The sequence below is a fragment of the Astatotilapia calliptera genome, chromosome 4 (genome assembly GCF_964374335.1).
Source record: "Astatotilapia calliptera chromosome 4, fAstCal68.1, whole genome shotgun sequence".
NCBI lineage: Eukaryota > Metazoa > Chordata > Actinopteri > Cichliformes > Cichlidae > Astatotilapia > Astatotilapia calliptera.
The window spans coordinates 23,014,659-23,031,432 of NC_137425.1; the positions used below are offsets into that span (position 1 = coordinate 23,014,659).

At 41.1% G+C, this 16,774-nt stretch overlaps 1 protein-coding gene and 1 long non-coding RNA gene across 2 annotated transcripts; one reads left to right on the forward strand and one right to left on the reverse strand.

The window, feature by feature from the left end:
- Nucleotides 1-6,715: 6,715 nt before the first annotated feature.
- Nucleotides 6,716-9,280, reverse strand: socs1a (suppressor of cytokine signaling 1a). Its single transcript, XM_026163714.2, has 2 exons — nt 9,083-9,280; nt 6,716-8,222 (listed from the first exon to the last, which is right to left on the reverse strand). Exon 2 carries the CDS (start codon nt 8,163-8,165, stop codon nt 7,515-7,517), a length of 651 nt encoding a protein of 216 aa, XP_026019499.1. The 5' UTR covers nt 8,166-8,222; nt 9,083-9,280; the 3' UTR covers nt 6,716-7,514.
- Nucleotides 9,281-9,370: 90 nt separating this feature from the next.
- Nucleotides 9,371-13,227, forward strand: LOC145428579 (uncharacterized). The gene is made up of 3 exons (XR_013908873.1): nt 9,371-9,473; nt 9,942-10,046; nt 11,917-13,227. It is a non-coding gene; the product is annotated as an uncharacterized LOC145428579 (long non-coding RNA).
- The last annotated feature ends 3,547 nt before the right edge of the window (nt 13,228-16,774 follow it).

Genomic DNA, 16,774 nt, shown 5'->3' on the forward strand with positions numbered 1-16,774 from the left:
AACTGAGGTTATCTTTGAGCGTTTGGCAGCTTTAGTAGAAATGGATTAAGTATAACGTGTAGAACAGTTACAATATTTTAAGGAGACTTGTGTGCCACAATGTGCAGCAGACAAAAGTCATTTTTCTTAACTTGGCCCAAAGGCTGGAAACGGGGAACGGCTAGCTCTTAGTATCACCAGGCAAACAGCACAAATTCCAGGAAGTGACTGCACTCCGCTAAGAAATGGTTCAGCGCCTGACTCCCCCCACCCGCACCATGTCTTTTTTACACTGTGATATTTAGTACTGTGCAAAAGTCTTGAGTCACCCCTCATTTCTCTATATTTTGCTTCCAAGGAAACAAGATTTCATGTGATTTTTTTTTCTTTTGTTTTATCTGATCAGCAATAACTTATCACAGCAGTTGTTCTTTAGACTTTCTGAAGGTCTTTCAAAGTTTTTTCTTTGGACATTGGCTGCTTTTTCACTCATTTTCAGTGCAGCTCTTGTACCTGATCGTTTTTAGAGGAAAGTCCCAACAATTTCCATGTCTTTAGTTTAATCTGTAAAAAAATTCTAAAGGTGACACAGTTTGATAGACATCAAATAAGAACTTTTCACCAACAATGTGATTCCCAAAGAGTTATTAGGTGAAAACTTGGCCTATCTCAACATGGTGTGCAGTGTGTCCTTAAAATATTTGAGGAAATTGGACAAGTGAAGGACAAAAAAGCATCAAGCCTATCTACAGAAGAGGAACAGTATCCGAAAGTCATGTCATGACAAATCCAATGACAAATTTTTGGTTTAAATCATCACTGATATCAGTTCAAGAGAGAGGGATAACAGTGAGTGTCTACAGCCATCCATAAACGCAAGGGAAGCTCTGTCAAGGTTTAGGCGTACATTTCAGACACTCATGTTGGGGATGTTGTCAAAGCTGATCAATGCTTTACTTTCCATCTTGATTATTTTCCCAAACACACTGTCCATTGAATATATCTGGATAGAAAAACACACAGTGGAACACTATCAGTTATGGACTGGCCTCACCAGAGCGTGGACCTCAACATCATTGGAGCAGTGTGGGATCATCTTGATAGAGAACAGAACAAAAGGAAGCCAACATCCAAGAAAGAGCTTTGAATGGCCTTCAAGAAGCCTGGAGAACTATTCCTGAAGACTACTTAAAGAAAAGACGAAAAAGCTGCCTAAGAGAGATCAGACTATGTTGAAGAATAAAGGCAGTCATGCTAACTCTGTCTTTGCCTTATATATTGCATTTCCATTTATCTTTGCACATGTTTTAATTAATCAAATAGAGAAACGAGTGTAGGCTCAAGACTTTAACACAACACTGTAACATATTAGGAGACCTAGAAGGCAGATTTTGTTACCTTATGATGAGGCTAAGTTAGTTAAGGTGTTGTTCTGGCCAAAGTACCCTATGACCTTTTCTGGTAAACACACTCATGCTAACTACAGGCTGTAAATGGATGACAGTCAGGTATTTCTGATATGATAAATCATGGAATGAAGTCAAAGTGTGCCTCTTTGACGCTTTTCAAGACACGCACAAATTCATTTCAAAACCAAGTGTGTGTGGGTATGTGTGGGTGTCGGGGGGAGGTTGGGGGAGGCCAAAGCATAAACATAAATTGCTATTCTGTGACTCAAGGATCTGAAATTGTTCTGGTAACTGCACAATGTCAAGTTCCTTGTAAGTGTCGGTAATTCAAAATTTTCTCAATGAGTACACAAAGCAGTGAATGATGCGCCATTTAAATCTCTGTGACGTCTCTGCATAATAATACAAAGATAACAAGCACCTCATGCGATTTTCTCTTATATAGAAAGTTTTTAATTCTGAGCTTTATTTTAAGGGGAAAACCTTAAATATACTCTTTTTTTTTGCCTGTTTCATTTATCTGAGGGCAGGCATGAATAGATGAATCAGAAATTCAGATAATGTCAGGCCTCCTTGGATGAGGGTATCTAGTGATAATGGCCGAAACACCCGATGAATCCAAGGTCCACTACTGACGATGTGTCCCAAACTGGTAAAGTGTCTGGGCTGCCTTTCCTCATAACAGCCATCCCTCAAGATTTTCTCCATTTACAGCAATGCAGGACTGTAATATCCAGTCCTTTTTACTGAATTGGTCACAAAGTGAAGGGGTCGATGGTTTTCTGTCTTTTGCTGGCACATTCTTATGTCCCTCTGTGTTATACTGCATAATCCTACTACTAGTTACGAGGCTCTATGAGGTATCCTTACTATCATGAGTTATTAGTTGCAACCACCCACAATGTAGGTCATAGGTTAAGTATTTAGTAAAATATGCTTAGTGAAGGATAATTAAGCATGGAACTGTCTGTTTGTTCAATACATACGCAGTTGGATCCTTACACGTTTGGACACTTTATTGACATTTTGTCTCAGATGTTCAGCTTTACTTCAAGGGTCTTCGTTTTGTTTTGTATGAACTGCTTAGGAGTTACAGCAATTAACTCCTACACAGAACTCATTTACAAATTGAATTTAATGGAATTTTATTGATCGATAGACTGAATCGCAGTTACAGGTGAGACCTGTTTCCTCGTTGTTCAATGACATATTAAGTGGGTAAAAGACCTGATGTTGATTTCAAGTTCTGAACTTGCATCTTTACATTAGATTGTGAAGATCTTGCGAGAGAAGATACTTTGAATATCAGTACACTCAAGAACATGATGGCCAGATTAGACTTGCCTGCTTAGTTCTTGACACATGAAACCGAGATTTATTTGTGGGGAAAGTCTAGAGTAAGAGAGAAACAACTAATTGAAGATGTGAGTGCTGATGAATTCTGAAGTGTACTCAGATTCAGCTATATGACATCAAGGGAGGATTTAAAATGATCTTAGCACCTTTGTTAAACCCCTATTCATTAAAGCTAAAAGTCTGCACTGCAATCACATCTTGATTGCTTTATTTGGTTAGCTTTGGTTAGTAGGTTGTTTAGGTCACTGTGTTGGTTTACAGTGATATGATATGGATATATAATATAAATTTGTCCTACTACTCTTTCAACTGCTACTGCTACTACTGTACCTGCTATTCTCGTGAAAGTCATATGTCTTGAATCCAACAACGGAATCAGATCAAATGTGATTGTCTAGAGAAAAAATGTAATCTTTTGTGTGTGCGTTCCTCGTCTTTCATGAGAGAAGTCTGGAAATGCTTTAGCTGGGAACTATTTAGTCATTAGCATTGAACATATTTTTCCCACGTATGAAGCAAAAACTAGAAAAACCGCTTCTACCTCCTCCAACCAGTCTGGTTGCAGCTTTCACCAGACTCATGTGATTCATAGAGCAGTGGAGCGTAGCTATAGCTAGTGTCAGGATTGGTGTCGTCAATTCAGTGTGAGACCCTTCCTCTTCTGCTCCTTAGTTACTTCTTTGAAAAAATGACCAGAAAGCTGTTTGTACAACGTGGTCATCTGTGAAATGATAAGAAGATTGGTTCAGTGAAGAGCCTCTTCACTTTTGGCAAAGTCAGTTCTGAAGCTTGTTGTGGTTATCTGATGACCAGCACTTCCACAGATCTGCCATCACCACATTGTTCATTGTGAAATATCCCCACTAACAAGAACTGGAAGAAGGAAATGGAAAACAGGAAATGGATGACTAATGATTTTTCAGGGAAATCTGTTTTTTCATCACTTCTCAACAAGAAGTAACAGGAAAGACTCGTCCAAGAAAACTCAAGCAAGCAGCGAGGCTCTCCAGCAGCCTGCCTGGAAGCTAAAAGGGGGCTAATAGCCTCCACCGCAGAAGCAGTCATGTCCTGCGATGATGGGAGGATCTCTTTCATCAGAACCCTCCGATTAAAAGTACAGCAGAATCACAGTTCTGAAAATGGAGCATCGCATTCATACTGAACGTCATGCAACACCTCCTCTTTTTACGCTTCTCCGCCAGCCTCATTCTGAGCGTCCCTTTCTCTCTCTCTCTCCCCTTGGGCATTGATTGTCAATTGATTTCTGTAGAAGCGCGTGCAAGTAAAGGACAGAAAACTCCACGCGGAGGATTCCACAGAAATCAGCTGATAAGCACATAGTTGCAGAACACCTCACTTCACCTTTCACTTCTCAAAATAGTCAGGAATGTCCTTAAAACCAAGACGCTTCAGAGTGAAACTGCGCTACTGTGTGACTCACTCGTCACCAGCCTTCAACTCCCTCCCCACTCCACGAGATACAGCCTGCGCTCAAATGTCAATATCAAATATAATTTTAAGATAAGTCTTTATAAGAATGGATGACTGATAGCGCCTATATAAGCAAAGGCATTACAATCATTATCGTTACTCATAATCCACTCTATGACTTGGTGTGTGTTCCTCTTCCTCAAGCTGAGGTAATTATATCCTCAAACTAGTCAAGTTTACTTGAATCAACTGTGAGTATTATATTCAGTATGACTCATTGTTTTATGTTTGTTTGTGTGTGTGTGTGTGGCTTCAATTGTCTAGACTCAAAAAAAATTCCCCTAAAGAACACAGAGCTTTATTGGTAAGGTTTGGTTTTCAGCGTTGGAGTTTTGGTTAGCTGTGAGGAAAGGATAGGAGTTTAGGTAAGCTGACAACGTCAGCGCAGAAATGAAATGTGCTCCACACAGTGTGAAACAGTGACACACTGCTCTCACAAATGTCATGAAACTGCTAAATTCAGCCAAATTGTGATGCTCTTAGGCGATAAACCTTTTTTGGAGTCACATGTAGATCACAGTTCCCACACAGTCTGCATTTGCAGTTTTACATGTACAAAAGCAACATCAGTTTACATGAAATCAGACTTTAGGAAGGAAAAGGAAAGGCTTAATCAGCTGGGAAACTGGCACCTGGGGGGCTAACACCTAGCCTGGTTCTTTCAGTAATTAGCAATATGACAGTATACAATTGACACCAACTAATACGGTCACTTGTGAACGTCCTCTATTTTATATCTGTAAATGGAAATGGACTGATTCTTATATACTGCTTTTCTACTCTGCTTCAGCAGTCAAAGCACTTTATACAACATACCTCATTCACCCATTAATACACGCACTTTTTCCACACCTAAGTGCTTTCTATCTGAGAGTCACACACATTCACACTTCGATGAACACATCAGAGACCAACCTGGGCTTCAGTTTCTTCACCAACGATACTTTGGCGTGCAGACTGGAGCCGCCAGTAGCCAACCAGGCCAAACCACCAACCTTCCAGTTAGTAGATCACCTGCTCTACTTCCACCTCACTTTGATTTCTGTAAAAACCAAAGAGTAAACCAGCGGATACCATCATAGCATTCTCTACTACTACATCAGATTTCCTTTAAGCAGTACACATGCCAACAGGAAAAAGCCTTGGAAGGCTGGAAGGTAGGACAAAAGAAGGTAGGCCAAAAGTACTGAGCCATTGTGTCCACGAGAGCTGCTGAGCCATAGGAATCCATGCCCCAAAGGTTGCCGCAGCAATGGCTTACTATTACAACACCACACTCTATTTTAGTGAGCTTTGGGGCTTTCACAAATCTTTGTAAAGGCAAACCACATTTCTAGGTGACTGACTTTATTCACTTGTAGCAAAGGGACAGAAAACATGTGACTCCAAAGATTAAGTGGCACGGCCCAATACTTTAGTCCATTGCCAGGTAGCTGTGAACTGTTCACACTGCGTACACTCACACTTGTAAAGATTCATTGGTGTTTGGCAGTCTGTGAATGTCTTCACAAGCCGGATACTCAACATGTAAACAGGAAAACAAGGACTTTTAAATCCATTCATACTGAGGTCTAAAAAGTCTGGTTGTGGGTTCAGACGGAAGTCCCTTAACTATTGGCTGAGGCCGCTCAGTTAGAGCTGCTCCTACTGCTACTTCTACAGCTTTATTTAAGTATGTGTAAAGTCACAGTTGCATTACTATCATCAGGTATTAGTCACACCCCTTAGTTCATTTTAGGGCAGCGTGGTAGTAACAATGAAGTGTGAATGCTAACTTCCTTTAAAAAAATACGCACACATTCCAGTCATGTGAGTCGCACTCAGCCAGGTGTGCCACCTGCTGTTGCTGCACTGATTATATCAAAAGAAAAGACAAACCCAGCTTTGACTGGAAAGCAAGTCTCTAAGTTAGTGCTTCTGTTGTTTAGTTTGTCTTCACTGTTATCACCTGATTTCTTTTATTACTTCAACTCACTGTGTTCATTAACATACGATTAATGCATTTCCTACCCTACTCAAAGTTTATTTCTCATAACTCGAAGCCTGACCTTGATCTATCATGTATCTGTCTAACCACTAACCCCAAAAATTTCCCACTTCCTCTTGAGAGCATTTTAATCTGTACTGGGTCCAAATTAGATTGAAAAAGCAACACACACACACACACAATTCATTACGTGTCACCTCTCCCCCTGATTCTGGTAAGTGTGTCTGTATCTAAGCGTAACAGTCCATTTACTACCAAAGTAACCCCACCCACCTGTCACTTTGCCCTACCGAGATGAATCACCAAGTGACGGTATACTGTACAATAACCTTCCCCATTTCCTCGTGTCTGTCTGTCTGTCTGTAATGTGAGGGTGTGTGTGTGTGTGTGTGTGTGTGTGTGTCCCTCCTTCTCTCACTTAACTCCCACAAAACTCCCACAAGTCAGTGCGGAATGACAGGAAAAGTTAAAAAGTAAAACATAACTATCGCAGTGAGTTTAAATACTTTATTTAAAATAGAATAATAAGACATGTTAAAAAAATATGTTCAATTCAGTCACGAAACTCTCACATGTGAGCTTTGTGAGGGAGACAGGAGAGCTAAGAGTTACAGTACATGTGTTTGAGGCCTGTCTTCGACACTGACATCCTCCGTTGGGTTTTCAAGAATGAGACAGATGACAGTTCGAGAGTCAGTGCTGATTGACATTCATGTGTGATGTAAACATTCCACATTATTAGAGTATTTAAACCTGCTACAAAAATATATCTCCCTTGTGGCATGGCAACAGTACCCTCCGCCATCCCTCCATGCGTCTAAATGTCCGCTCTCTTAACGTCCTTGGATAATATTTATGTTGGACTACAGTTTCCAGTGGAACGGCGGCATTCACAGGCGAGCCCGCCGGTTCTTTCATCTCTAAAATAGCTCTGTTGTGTCTGTAGTTTTCTTTTAATGCAGCACATCCCAACTTTTCATACTTCCTCAAGAGCAACAGGTGCTCTGTCCATGTGAAACTGGGAGTTGAGTCTCTAGAGGTAATATATGTTGAAATGTCAGCCACAAACCCACTCCAGCTGGAGGCTGTCTGCACTCGACTGCTAACGTGTTCTCCCTTTTCGAGCATTTGGGAGCTTTTCAGCTCAAAGGGTTTTCCCTGTAACCATATCACAGCAGTCTCAATCTCCACTGAGTCGCAGACAGGCTTTACCAATCCCTTGCTGTTACTTGGTAAGGGCGGCCTTCTTGAAATTATAAATAATACTGTCAACAGTTTGTATGGTAAGCTGGTTACAGTTTGTAAGGGAATTCCAACAGAAAGTCTTGGGCGACATGTGTGAGCGGCAGCTCTGGAACCTGGCTTGCCCCTCCACACAGCTCCAAGATGCGCTTCCTGCACAGCTCCTGCAGCGTCGGTTCCCATTTCCTGTAAGGGACGCTCAAGCTCTTCTTAGGAGAATTGATGTAATGCTCCAAGAGGGCAAAGAGTGTTTGGAAAGACCGCAGGTTGCCCGCTAGTGAGAACTTCTGGCGCTTGTAGTCAATGCGCACGCTGACCGGTCCCGTCTTGGCGTGGTAGGACAGCGTGAAGAAGACGTCTTTCTGACGGCTATCACGGATGAGGAAGCTGCCCAGCGGGGCGTCCCGAAGCATGCGGTGAGCGTCCTCCACTCCCAGGGGACCCCAGTAGAAGCCGCAGCGCTCGAGCTTGGATGCTGTGTCTGTGATGATTCTGCAGTCCTCCTTGCAGGTGAACGTCGGAAAGTGAGTCAGATAGACGGAGGGCGTTCTACGGTGTTGATTGGCTTGACGCTGAAGCTGCTCCACTTCGGTGCGAAGTGTTGAGGAGGAGGAGGAAGACAAGGATGAGGATGATGATGATGACGACAAGCTTGACAAGCGGGTCTTGTCATGGCCTTCGACCGTGCCGTCGGCTACCATCCTACAGGGGAGAGAGGCCCCAGACCCTCTCCCATCTCTAACCACCACACTGACATCCTGAGAGACAAACAGACAGAAAGGTCATTGACTTTTTCACTCACAACTGAGGCTAGCATCACTTTCACAGCAGCTTTGAAAAAAACCCAGACTTCTCAAAGCACAAAGAGCGCTGGTGTGCGCAGATAGACGAGAAACGCCTTGTAGTTTCCACTGAGCAGTTCAGCTTTGTTATGACTTGGATCTGCGGTTAAGCCGGCATAAAATCGACAGTGATGGTTGCCACAGCCAGACTACTGTACAATCCGTATGCCCCCCCCCCCCCCTCCACACACACACACACACACACACACACACACACACACACAAAAGTATTTTACTGCTTCTTCTGTAATGACTTAAGCATCATATAACTAAGAATTCAGATAAAATATTTACACTAAAATGCATTGACTTGATTTCTTTAAAGCATCCTGTTCTTATAAGCTATACATAAAAAATCAACAGTATCCTGTGTGTGATTAATGGTATTTTCCTTCCTTCTTTAACGCGAATGATCTAAAAGGAAAAGAAAAAAAAACTTGCGCCACCAGTGGATGGAAGTTGAGCTAAATTCAAGGAAAGAGTAATGATTAACACTGGTGACGACCTGTGCTGATATCCGGCCGTTTACTCTTAACGATCGCATGTTGAAGCCGTTCAGACGAATACTTGACCGTTCACTTCAGCCAGACTGCGCTCAGAGAAACCTGAGCCTGATCCATGGTTTAACATTTTTCTGAACGCTGTTTTCCCATAAAACAAAAGCAGCTACGATTCTCCATCGCCATTTTCCACCCCCCAAAAGCATCCCAACCAAATATATCATTTTTTTCTTTTTTCTTTTCTTAATATATATATGGAGAGAAATAAAGGCTCACCGTTTTGTTCTGACTGATGTAGCGGTTTAAGGATCCGTATGGTCTGTAATCCCAAAGTGCGAAAGCTGTGATGGCAAAGAGCAGAATTCCTTGCAAATAATCCCTCGGTTGTCAGGATGCAGGGTGCACAGTTGCATTTGGGGTTAACCTTTACACCTTCTGGGCTTTGAGCTCCAGCCGTTAGATTGTGTGTGTGAAGCCTGGTAAACAGTTCACAGGCTTTTTAACAGGCTTTGCTCCGCCTCCTCCTCCTCCTTTCCTAGAAACGAAAGTGAAACTAAGAGAGGACGATCGCTAGCTTACTCTTTCACTTCTTTGAACTGAAATTTCAAGAATTAAAAAAAAAACAAAACCGCAAAGCCACATGACAGCAGGACGTTTACAGAAAGAGGTGGTATATTCGAGTAATGGGAGCAGTTTTTGTTGGTGTTTAGATTGACTTCGTCATTAGGGGTTGTAGTTTTTGTAGTTTTTCTTAATTATATATTTTTTTTGAAAAAAAAAAAATTCAAATGGTGTAAATTCAGATTTGTTTGCCTAAACATGCATGCCGGTTCATGTTCAGAGATGGCATCAACAATCAGGATCAGTCCTTTTGTTTTGTTTTTCTTTGTAACTTTGCCCCTGCAGGTTGATAAGCATCTCCCTTTCCATCAAATACTAATGGCGAAAGATGACATGTAGCATTCCTGTGTCCTAACATGTCGAAGAAGTGCAAATTTGCACATCTTTTTGCAGAAATAATGTTAAAAAGAAAACATACATGCACATTTAGCAAAACAGGTCTGGGCTTGTAAATTAGTCATGCTTATGCTGCAGATGTAACTCTCTGTTGTTTGTATTTGGCTCTTTTCTGCAGGGTCTTTACATTTGGGGGTAATTCATTGCAGAAATGTGCACAGCATGACATCCTTCCAGTAATTTCACTGTTTTTCTTGCAGAACTTCACTTCCTTGCAGCTAAGGTGAGTAGTTATATGTAGTCATCAGATCTTCAGATAGCTAGTGGTTGTATTAAAGTTAATAATTATCTTTAACTGGAGTCTCGTGGTGGCTTTTTTATGTCTTATCTTGAATATTCAAATCTGATTGTCCAATGAGATTATGTGAGGTGTAGTACTTCTCAGAAAAGGGTACTATGCCTGCCATTTGTTTCACAATAAGTGTGTGAAACAGCAATCGAGTGTGTGCCCGTGTCTGTGTGTGAGTCTTCAAGTGTAACATGGCGTGGAGGCAGCAGCAGCCAGCTGTGGCGCTTCATTCGTGTTTGAATCCTAAAGAAAACCTTGCTTTAGTGTTTTTCTCGAGGTGCATTTCTTCCTGCGTTTCCTGTAACGTGGAGCATGTTTTCAGAGAAATCTGGCAATAAATTTGAATTTCATTTGATGCCCGATTGAACTCAAGAATTCCCAGATTTCTTGTTACCGCGGATAAAGTACTTCATCGATGCTTTATCTGGAATGAGGACTTCTCGGCTTGGCTTGTATCACAAATGACAAAGTGGTCAGTGAGGTCACTTCTGCTTAGTTTCTAAAGAAGTAGCGTTGCAGCGTGAAGAACAACAAAGAGGGCAAATTTACTTTTCTGCTCGTACAGCTGCGAGCATTCAAGTCTCTCAGTACAGTTTTGCCAGACATAGAGAAATGAAACTATTGGTGGCAGCTGTTGATACTCAGTATCACATTACAGAGAGAGGAACTGGTCCTCAGCAGGTCATTTTTGTCAGGCTGAAAACGAGTAAACTGAAAGTTAAGGAAAAGGCTGGAGATCAGCTGATGTGAATTACTTAAAGGGGCAGGAACATGCACACGGTTAGGCATATGATAGCAGAGGCAGACTGTGTGAGGAGTGTGAGCGTGTTTCTTTTTATAACAGGACAAGTCTGATCAGCCTGGTGCTTGCACGAGCAGAAGTAATAGTTCTAAATATGTCCCAACTCTGTCTGTGAGCTCTTGAGCTTCACATCCATGATAAGCTTTGCATCTTTTGTCTCGTCTCTGTCCCCTCAACTCCAACCTCTTTGTGCCGGGGGTTTCTTCAAGTTAAAGGGGAGTTTTTCCTTTCCACTGTGGCCAATTTCTTGCTCACGGGGCGTTGGTTGTTTGATTGCTGGAGTTTTCCCTGTTTTCTCTGTGTAGGATATTTAAGCAACTGTTGTTGGGATTTGGCGCACACCCCCTCACACAGCATTACCGTGGAAAACTTTAGTGTCCATATGCAAGTTGCTGTAGTAACACATACAAATTTAAACAATTCACAGAACTGAAGAGGATGTTTGAGAAAGGCCAATCATCACTTTACATTTTTAAGAACTGATCTCACGGCTCATTGTGAAACTTCACGGTCTTCTATCAGGGTTGTTGTCTTCTGAGGCAGCAGCACAGCTGACCTTCAAACAGGCTACTGAGTCTTTGTTTGACTGCTGCATTTGATAAATAACTGCTTGGCTCATAAATTGTGCATTTCTTGGTTGCGCTCAGAGAATACCTCACAAGCTTAATCAAACTTTTCGTACGCTTATCTGCATGTTGTAATGCTTCTGGGTCTACTTGTCTCTGCTCTGTGTTGTTAGGCCAGTTAAAGGCTCTAGCCCTGAGGAGAAACATTCATTTTATTACACTGGATGCATGCCACAGCTCCTTCTGCTTGTGCTGCATGTCAGTGTTGGATTTCCTTGCATGCATTGCAGATGTACTCTAAATTTGTATAATGATACATTGAGCAATGCAGTTTTGCAACAGTGTATGCACACGTGTCTTGCATTTACATGATAATGCGCTTGGTGTTTACTTCAATGTTTGCACATGCTCCATGAGTTTCATTTCTGTGAAACAGGGAGAGAATCAAGAGACAGATGCACACCTTCACGCTGCATGCTGCACAGAACGTCCATGGAGGAGTGAATACATACAAGATATCACCAGGGCACCCATTAAATCCAATAACAGCTGCATTTTTTCAAGCACCTTTAATCATCTAAAAGCCATCAGTGGTGTTACGGTCTACATAGCATGGGTGGCGTGCACAACAGTGAGGGTTCTCGAAATCCTGGCGGTGATATATGGGTTTTAGAGCAAAATGCAGATGACAGCTTTCTCGAGGAAGGCCTTTTTTATTTCAGCAAAGACATCAACAAGTAACATTTTGTTTGTATTACTGCAGTATGACTCAGAAAAATACAAATTACAGCTACTGAAACAGCCTGCATGCAATCCAAAACCATTCACAGTGTTATGAAAAAATAATGTGAGTTCCTCGTTTCCTCAGAGATTTTTTTGTTTTGTTTTTTGCATGTACATTTAGTAACTACAGCTTGTTTTGTTGTTTTCATGCCGCTGCACAGCAGGACACAATGACGTGGTGATGCATCCCAAAAATAAAAAGTTAACATTATTGTGACATTATGACGTTTGTGCAAAAGACTATTTCTGGCCTTACCTCAGGGACAGAAACACACTGTTTCATCATGTTTCACCTGTGGTCAGATATTGAATTGGTGTATGAAGATACAAAGTTTATAGATTCATTGCAGCCACGCCCATATTGTGAGCCCTGCCTGTTGTTGTGCCAATAATAGTTAGCTTTTTTTGGAATTTCATACCTTCTGAAAAACATTCATGTAAACTGGAACTCTACTGGTTCACTAATTTGTGCATACTAGACCATTACCAGAGGGATGTTTTTCTTTTCCTTTTCTTTATTTTGTTAAGCCACTTAACACTTTTTCAGCATGCAGTGATTCCCAAAACACACCAGGCCATGGATTGGCCTCCCCAATACCTGTAGATCAACATTACTGAAGCAGTATGGGACAAAGAACGAAACAAAAGGGAGCCAATATCCAAAGAAGAGCTTTGAATGTTTTTCAAGAAGCCTGGAGAACTATTCCTGAAGACTGCTAAGCTTTTTAAGCAAGTTCAGACTGTGTTAAAGAATAAAGGTGATGAAACCAAATATTGAATTTCAAGCTTTTTAGAATTGTATAAACTCTGTTTTTGCCTTCTTTATTCATGCTTGTGCATATCTCAAATAATCACACCATCTATTCCCCAATGTCCTCAGTAAAATAAAGAGAAATTAAGGTTATCAAAAGACTTTAGCACAGTACGGCATGTCCTGCACAATAACAAGCATTAGTTGCCAAAAATCAGCAGATGAAAAACAGCACGAACATGTCCCAGCACCCCACACATTTCTGCAACAGCAAGCTGTTGTTTTAATGTCCTTTATCACCTTTACTTTTTCTTTTTGGGTCTGCAGAGATGTTGGCAACAGTAATTTACAATGTTTCAACTTGTCCTGTAGTCCTGAAACAAATGATCAAGCAGCGTTTTAATCGGTTCTCCTATCACAAAACAGCCTGTGTATCAACTCATGTCCTTTTGTGTCTGTACTTTCATTTTAAAGGAGATTCAAAAGTGGACCTGAAATCATTTACAATAATTCATAATCTTCTGGAAAACACTGTTTGTTCTACTTTCACTTGCCCTGGATGATGTTATTTGCATTTTGACTGTGATAACACATGAATAGCTACCTCAGTTATCTTTTAGGCAACGCTTCCATTGGATGCTGTAAAGCTGCTATGCTACATCTGTAATTGCCAGTGCGCAGTGGTGCAGTAAATCATAAAGCGAATCACTTTTAGTGGTGTATAAACTTTATGATAGCCTTTTACTTTATGTTCATCATTTTCATTTAAGATGTAAAATCCCAATCATAAGACCATAACTGAAGAGGTGAAAGATTAAATAGTAATAATCAAGACAATAAAAAGGAGAGCGAAATCCACTGACGGATACTTTTAAAGATTTTGAAGACCGTGGGAGTTTGGGTAGTCAGCGGGGCAGTTTTCTAAAATTCAGGGAAAGAGTTGTGTTTTGATGCTCTTGCAAGGAATTGTGTGGATTCAGGTTTTCTAGTTAGTCAGAAGTGTTACCCGCTTTTTCTTTTGCTGGCAACCAACAAAGATGAGTTAATAATTAATCATTTGGGGGTTGTTGGGTTGTTGTTTGCTTAACAAGCAGAGCAAAAAGCTTCTCAGGAAAGCAGCACCCACGACTGTTTTTGTAGTTGTTGTCTGCTTTTTTAGTTTTGGTTTTTTTATCTTTCTGAATGTTATTGTGTGCAAGGGTTGGATACAGGCAGGACAAGAACGGGCAGGCCTTGGTCACGCCTGTCTGAAGTTCCAGCAGGGTAAATTTGATCCAGTCCTTCCTGCATTCTGTTAAAACATGACTGAGCTGGAATGAAAGTGGAAGTGGAGTTAGAGTGAAATGAGAAGCTGCATTTCGGCTAATCTTCGGCAGTTATAGGAAGGAGGTTCTGAGGAGGCACCGGGACAGAAAACACAAGACACACGAAAAAAAAGCAACTGTGCATGAGATCACAGTAAAGCCGTTTTCCACGAATTCCTGCAACATTTGGAAGCAATTACAGAATTTCGAACCTTACTGGAAGCCGTATAAAAATCCCTCATCCTTCAGTCATCTCTTTTCCTGCCTCATGTTAAACATTTTTGTTCTATCAGGTTGCAAAAAAACAAAAAGATTAGATTGTTATTTTTCCTTTAAGATTTATTTTCAATCTGCTTGTTCTGAGATCCGTTCCTGAGCCTTAACGTGTCTTTTCCTGCTCCACAGACTTATTCTTGGCTTCCTAGGGTTTGGTCTTGCACAAACAGATGCTTTTTAAAGGAAATATTTCTCCTGTTCCATGACAAGAGTGTGGACTTTGATTTACTTATTAGTCCTGCTAATTGCTTGTTGTTTCCTGCTACAAAGGCTCTCTGTGCTTTTAACTATGTGCTTTTAAACTGCTGTTTCCAAAGAGCCATCAGCAGAATGGCCCTGTACAGAAATTCCTCTTAAACCTACTCTTTGGATCCTCTCTTATAAGATGCAAAGGTTTACTGTAAAACAGCTACAGCAGGAGAACAGCAGTTTCATAAGAAGGGACACTCCGACGAACCGGTCAGACAGCTGGCTGACTAAACATGAAAGGAGCTTCCCCATTGTGATATTAACATTAAATGTTTTCCGGAGAAATGCACAGCCTACTAGGAAGATCTTCATTTCCTATTAACGCGGCATACAAACTGTCTCAGAAATCCGCTTTGGTCTGCTGCCAACTTTAACTTCTGATCTATTATCTGAGCCGTGTTTTTATTGGGGTGTTTACTAATCAGACATGCATGAAACAGTTTTTTAACACGTGGAGAGTCAAACAAAGCGACGGGTCGGCTCTCGGTCACGTGCTTGACAAAGGGGCTAAAGTGGACATTGTGTGTCTAGTCTGTGACTGTCTTTGTTTGCTGATGTATCACTGGCATCGGGACTACAAAAGACATCATGCAGTGGAAAATTTTGATTTCTTTTGGTGGGCCTTTTGGGGAGATTCCAAACTGAACTGATTGATAGTTGGTATATGTTAATCACGTGAGCTACAATGTCTTGAAATTCACCCAGAGTTCTTGAATGGACCACTTCTGTTTACTAAATGGAAAGAACCGGTATCCGGACAAACACACTATATACAGACAATGTTTTCTAGTTGCAGGGGTGGGCCATGTGAAACCGGTTGCATTTTGGAAGGCCGGGAGATGATTTATGGAAGCAAGGACAAGAAAAATAAAATAATGATCCTCAGCAGATATTTGTTTTGTTTTATGGCAATATTATTCTACGCATTAGTTGCAAAATGACTATGAGGGTAGGAATGTGGTGGAACTGCTTACAAATATTCACTGATGCTATATTTCCCCCTGCTTTGTTTATTTAGTTTAAAATTTAGCAGTCGCATAGCTAAAGCAAATACTGTAATATATGCCCACTGTATAGGAGAAATAAATGTAACAAAAATGCACCACATATAATCCAAAACCTCAGTAAATGTACTTTCTGCCACTTCCTAAAATATGCTGAAACATCAGGGAAACATGAAGTGATACTCTATATATAATGATGACCCTGTCCAACAACATGTTTTGATGAATACGCCACGTGGGTATGAGTGTGTGCGCGTGCGCATGATTAGCACGTGATTTATTCTCATAAACCTTGCGTGTTTATGTTTACCTGAAGTGCTTCTGTCTGCGAGGGCGAGCCCATCGCCTAACAAGGTTCAGGGATGCAATGACTGCATGCTTTCATGCAAGCATCTGTTTATGGAAAGAGTTTGTGCAGTTTGTGATCATGTCACAGATAAAATATCTACACTGACCCCGGCTGACAGGCTCTGTAAAAAAGGACGAACGCTTCCTCCCCAAGCGTTCGTCCTTTTTTATTTATTTTTTTCTTTTATATTCGTCCTTCATTTCTTTTTTTTACAAACAGCGCAGTCCAGATGAATGCGTTATATAGCCACTCAATTACAAGGCGTTGCAACACTTTATGAGGCACAAATAAAACACTTAAGAAGAAATAAAAGTGAAACTTTAGCTATGGGAATTCTAGAAGCATGACTAGATTAGAAGTGAGGAATGAATTCGCTCATGCAATAACAGCAGTGTCTGACGAACTTTTTAACAAAAAACTGATCCCCGTCTCCTCAGTCATGTCTCCGTGGCTGTCCCTGTTCCCTGTCTTGTGTAGTTAATATGTCCATCGTCCTGGTCTGTGTGTTTTTTATCTTTCCTGTTCCCATGTTCTTCCTGCACTCCCCAGTTGTCGTGTCTCCGTGTTTGGTTTTTCCC